Source organism: Penaeus monodon, chromosome 42, assembly GCF_015228065.2.
Source record: "Penaeus monodon isolate SGIC_2016 chromosome 42, NSTDA_Pmon_1, whole genome shotgun sequence".
NCBI lineage: Eukaryota > Metazoa > Arthropoda > Malacostraca > Decapoda > Penaeidae > Penaeus > Penaeus monodon.
Genome location: NC_051427.1, coordinates 30423070 through 30429493, shown reverse-complemented (window position 1 = coordinate 30429493; position 6424 = coordinate 30423070). Strand labels below are relative to the sequence as shown.

At 34.7% G+C, this 6424-nt stretch overlaps 1 protein-coding gene across 1 annotated transcript; it reads left to right on the top strand.

Moving 5' to 3' along the window:
• The first annotated feature begins 531 nt into the window (after window positions 1–531).
• On the top strand, window positions 532–1243 carry LOC119599255. Its single transcript, XM_037948988.1, has 2 exons — window positions 532–872; window positions 1021–1243. The coding sequence occupies exons 1-2, from the start codon at window positions 532–534 to the stop codon at window positions 1241–1243; spliced, it is 564 nt and encodes a 187-aa protein (XP_037804916.1).
• Window positions 1244–6424: the final 5181 nt, after the last annotated feature.

Below are 6424 nucleotides of genomic sequence, written 5' to 3'. Positions count from 1 at the left end.
AATGGGGAGGGTTGAGGTTAGGAAGGGCATCCGCCTGTAAAATCTCGCCAAAACTCTACATGAAATGAGCCAAACAATTAGTCACCAATGCTAGGATGTCGCCCGTAAGCGACCCACAGATACATCGCCCTAACTCTGTGTACCAGCGATTGCTACGCCTCATGAACGGGGGCGGCCGAAGAGGCTAGTTCAACATTTGCGATTTGGGACATCAAATGTTGGGACCATGACAGGAAGAGGCCGGGTTCTGGCAGGTAGGAGGAAAACTAGGAAAGTGGACGTGCTATGTGTGCAGGAAACAAGATGGAAGGGGAACAAGGCGAAAGAATTAGGCGAAGGGTACAAGCTGATATATGCAGAAGCAAACGGAGAAGGAAGAAATGGAATTGGAATTATTTTAACGCGTGACATGAAAGATTTAGTGACGGAAATGAAAGGAGTGACAGAATCATGGATACGATTAGCCCTTGAAGATTTCTCAATGAATATATTTAGTGTGTATGCACCACAAGGAGGCACAGATATGTAAGAATGATCCAGGAATGCTACAAGAACGTGGCAGCGAGAGTAAGGAACACAGTGGGTACGACGGAACACTTCGAAGTAAAGGTTGGCTTACACCAGGGATCAGCACTTAGCCCACTGTTATTCAATATAGTGCTTGATGTCATCACGGAAAATGTAAGAGAAGAAACACCATGGTGCGTATTGTACGCTGATGATATTGTGCTAGTGGCAGAAAGTAGAAGAGTACTAGAAAGGAAACTAGAAGAATGGAGGTTTGTTTTAGAAAGCAGAAGAATGAGAATAGGCAGGTCCAAAACAGAATATTTCCCCACAGATATAGATGGCGACCAACTAGCCACAATTAAGTTAGGTGGAGAGAATTGAAAAGAGTTCAAACCTTTAAATATCTAGGTTCAATGGTCGTAGAAACTGCCGGAATGGATAAGGAAGTTAATTTCAGAATTCAGAGTGGATGGAATAATTATAATAAGTGTCAGGAGTGTTGTGCGATAGGAGAGTCCCAATTAGACTCAAAGGTAAGGTGCATAAGACCGTAGTCAGACCAGCCTTAACTTACGGCCTAGAAGCAGCACCATTGAAGAAGTTAGAAAAAAAGAAGTGGGACGCAGCTGAGATGATGTTGAGATGGATGGTTGGAGTCACAAGGAGAGATAGAATAAGAAACGACTACATCAGAGGCACAGTGGAAGTAATGGAAATTTCTAAGAAGATTTAGGAGACGAGACTAAGATGCTTTGTCCATTTAAGGAGAAGAGCTGGGAAAAATCACGTGGGAAGAGAAGTCATGGAAATGGAAATTCAAGGAAACAGAAGAAGAGGAAGACCTAGAACACGATGGAAAGATTGTATAAAAAAAGATCGTAAGAAAGAATATATATGTGGCGGGTTTAACAACAAAAATATATAGAGAAGGCCATTCTCAACGGCGACCCGCATAAGGACAAAGCGAGAAAAGTTTTATACGTACACACACTCTATTATAAGTGGTGTGGGTTGTATATTTACTTCAATATACATGTGTGGAACACACACACACACACACACACAAACAAAACACACACACACAACACCCCACACCCCCACCACACACATTTAATATAATATATTTTTATATATATTATTTTATATAATATTATATACACACACAACACACACCAACACCACACACACCCCACATATATATATATATATAATATAATATAATTATATTATATTTTTAATATTTTATATTATTATATATTTATTAATGTATATATATATTTTTAAGGTTTTATAAAGGCAAAAAAATTTATGATTATATTTTAAAAGAACCTGAAAACTCACTGAATCACGTTGAAAATTGTACTAGTAAATTATATTTCTTTTTTTTCCCTCAAACCCAAATAAAATTTCCAGTAGGTATTCTACTGCGAGATTGAAGAAAAACTTTTTATTTAAATACGATTTCAAAAAAAACTTTTTGCATAAAGAATAAAAAATCACAGCTTTTCTGTTTGTTTTTGCATATTTTCTCTATAGTTTCCGTCACTGTAATAAATTTTTTTTAACCTCCTAGAATATAACATTTCTAGAAATAATGATTGGGAAAAAAAAATTACACTTCAGAAACCACACTTCAAAGTGAAATATGTATATTTTTAAATAAGCAGGATGATTTGTGATTTGCATATAAAAACTTAAATGTTTCGCCGTTTTCGTCAAAAACCCACTCTTTTTTCACATCTCACAAAAAAAATATCGGACCTGTCAAATTTATTGAGATTTTCGCAATCGAAATCGTGACGCAATTGTATGTACTTTCACGAGCGAAATTTTTTTAATTTTTTGGTAGGATATTTTTTTTTTTAAATTTCAATCACACTGTTTTTTTCCTCGGTTAATTTTCGCCCGCCCGCAAAATGACGTTTTATGCCATGTTATTTGCCCGTTTTTGTGTAGTGGGTGGTAGGGGCGGAGTGTGTATGGGGTTTCAAAGGGTTTTTCTGGTTGAATGCGGTGTATATAAACAAAATTTTTTTTATATAGGTTTTGTAATCTACGATAGGTATAGGTATTACTATTTTTAGCCCCCCCCAAACCCCGTAACTTATTTATTTGTCTGTTTATTTATCATTTCTATCTATATCTCTCTTTAGTTATCTATCTTTTTAATTTCCTGTATGCCCCCTATTACTATTACTATCTATCTCCGTCTATTATCTTCTATCACACCCCAAACCACACAACTATACATATATAAAAATAAAAATTATATATATATATATATAAATATAATATATATATATTAAAATTCATCTATTTTTTTCACTTTTACTGCTTTTTTATTTATCATCACATATTTTTATATATTTTTTCATATATTAAATTTCCCAAATTTATCTCTTATCTTATATATATCTGTCATCTATCGTCGTCTACCCTATTCCCTCCCTCCTATCTATGTGTTGTCTGTCTACTATTTTCTATCTATCTATCGATCTATATAATTATCGTTGATCTTTATCTATCTGTCTACTTATATGAAAATTCCCGGGCCTTTCCCTACCTATAATCGCTATCTATTTATCTTCGTCATACACATCAGTGTGTATTTTAAATAAAATATATATTATATAATATAATATATATAATTATAATATATATAATATATATATTACCCTATAAAATTATAAATATATATATATAATTTATATAAAATATTATTTATATATATATGTCATCCTTTGTTCATCATGCCCACAAAAATTTGAAATTTTTTTTAAAAATTTTAACACCAAAGACTAAATAATCATGATTATGATCATATTTTTATGGGCATATCAGTGTATAGAAAGTACGTTTATATATAGTTTAAGTACGATTTTTTAAAATAATAAAGTAAAAAATTTGCAATCGATTTATATAGGTGTTCAAAACTTTGATTATTTGTATGAATGAAAATCTGATTATAAGTACTTTTAAATGTATTTTTATAAATAATAAAAGGCGTTAAATCCAATATAAGTACTATTACGCGTGTTTTTAGGTAGGTATAATAAATTGTAGTATGAAAAAGGTCATTTTGTCATTTCATGCCAGATTAAGCATCTTTCTCGTGCCAAGAAGCTTATGAGACCCCTCTACTGGTCGTTTTTAACTTTTTGAGGGTCAACCCCTTTTTTCCGCTGCTGAAAACAACCTCCTGAAGTTCTGAAGTTCTGAAGTTCTAAATAGGAATAAATGCTGTCCCAAGGCTGTCGAGGGTGAGGCTTACGCATGGGATACAGTGTCTGGTGTGTGTGTGTGTGTGTGTTGTGAAAAGGTCACCCCCCCGAGCTTAGATCTAAACGTCGGGGGTTTTGATTTTGGGTTATCTAAAATCTTTTGGTAAAAAATACAAAAAATACAACAAATATATCTCATCAATAACGGTATCCCCTCAGTTGGAGCAGCCGTGGACCTCTCCCCACCTCGGCACTCAACTCTTGCGCTTTTTTTTCCACTTGTACCATCGACACCCCGAAAATACCCTGATGTTGTCGCTCAGTCTTCCCTTGGGTTTTGCCTCCTTCTGTTTCCTATCCCCATCCTATTTTTCCAATACTTTTATTTCTCATCACAGACCAATAAACTTTAATTCCCCCTGTTCAAGATGCCCAAACACCCGGGTCTTTAAAATTATTTTTCCAGTTTTCATCATGTTTCTTCTCTGCCCATTTAATGGTAGTACTCGTCTGTACACCACTTTCAAAATATTGATCTTTTTCTTGTCTTCTTCTTCAGCACCCAACACTAGAACCAAGATGAAATTTGGGGAAAAACTAATGATTTCAATAACTCAGCTTTGTCCGTAAGGAAATTTTTTTGGGTTTTTCCAATGTTATTGAGAAAAATGTGGGGGTTTTTTTGGTAATGGTAATTCTTTTTATCTCCGGGAATTTAATGTATTATTTAAAAAACAGCTCCAAACAAGTAAACTTTTCACATTTTCCACCCCCCTTCCTTTGTTTGTAAATGTTCATCTTTGTTCATTGCGGTTTTATCTTTAAATCTTCATGATTTTAGTTTTCGGGCTTTAAGAAAAACCCAGCCTTTTCGTTTGCTTCCTAACTTTTTTAGTTTTGGGTTGTAGTTCAGGTATGCGGGAAATTAAAACTATATCATCGGCGTAGTTAGATTTGATTTTTTTGATCCCCAACATCTAAGTTCCTTCAAAATTCCTAGAGCACCTTCAAAATTTGTTTCAGAATATATTTTAAAAGAGGTGCGGAGACAGAATGAAACCTGTCCGTGTTAAACAGAAGGGTTTAAAAGCAAAAAAGGGAGTCCCCTTGTTTGCTTCGAACCATTCTTTTAAACCCCATAAGTGGTTCTTACATTTTGTTGTTTTTGGGCATACAGGTTTTTATTAGTTGGAAGTGTTTTGGAAACTTCTATCGTTCATGTTATTCCAGAGGATATAGTGATCAACAGTATCAAAAGCTTTCAAGTAACGAGAAACACAGGTTAGGTCCCTCTGATGTTCCCCGTTTCTCCCCGAAATTTTCAGTTCAGAATCCGGCTCTGGCCCCCTTCCAGGCGAAAACCTGTTTGTTCGTCTGAAATTTTCTTCTCTCCCCCTCAACTCATTCTTTCAGAATCATTTTCAAAAAAATTTTTGTGCTGTGACTCCCCAAATGCTTTGCCCTGCTATTTTGCTTTGGAGTGCGTACCCCTCCCAGGCATGGGGCAAAGACCGACCCCCCCATCTCTGCCATTTCTTTCATTCCATATTTTGTACAAAGTTTGTAGAAGAAGTATTAAAAACATTTTCCCCAGCGTTCTGATTAGTTCTCTGTTATTTCATCTATTCCCGGCTTTGTTATTCTTTAATTTTTTATGGCTTTTTTTAATCGTCTAGCAGTGGCGGTGGTTATCTTCGTGCTGAGTCTAATCAATTTGTTGTAGATCTTTATTCTTTTTGATAGGTTGGAACAATATGATTTCCATCTATCTTTTACCCTTTTTCCCTCACATAAAACAAGTCCCTCTTCAGTTTTGATAGTGTCCATTGTAGGTTTAAAATTTTTGTGTGATGTTTCTATCCTTTGGGAGGTTTTTTAGTTGTCTTTTTGAAGAACAGTTTTCAATTTTAGCTAGTTCCTTTAAAATTTTTTCCCTTTTTCGTCGCAATAATCTTTGAATTTTTTTTATTTTGTTTTTTTTAAATTATTTTTTCAACGGGGTTATTTATACCCTTTATTTTAGGCATTTTCTTGTTTCAATTTCACTTAGTGTTTTTTCGATATCCAGGGGGAATTTGTCTTTTCTTTTTGGGGAATTTCTTAAGCAGTGCTCGCAAGAGTTCTTTTCCTTCTTCCACAACTCTTTTGGGGTTTTATATCTTCACATTGATTTAGTACTTCAAATTTGTTTGACATTGTAATTCCTAATTGTTATCAAGAGTTTTTTAGTCGAGCTTTGAGGTGGGGGTTGGACGCTCCCTTTTTGAGTTTATTTTAAGTCGATAGTTAGTAGTTGGGGTCACTGTTGCAGTCGGCACCAGGCTTGTTTGGAATTTTTTTTGCAACTCTTCCATTTTTTTGGTTCAGCACAAGTAGAATTTGGTTGGTGTTCTTTTGTCTGGTGAAAAACCCCGGTACAAGTGTTTGGGGTGGTTTGGAACAATGTATTGGTATAAATAATATTTGTACTACAGAATCAATAAAATTTCACCTCTTCATTTGTATCTCCAAGGCCCAATTTTTCCCCAGGGGGATTTTTTAATCATTTTTGCCTACTTTTGGGGTTGAGGTCTCCCTGATTACTTTTTCATTCGTTAGGGATTGTGTCTAAAGTTTCTTGGAGAGTGTTTAAAAAAAACAATTCTTCATCATTCAAAATTTGGTTGGTGCGTAGCATGTATAAACTAAGTTTT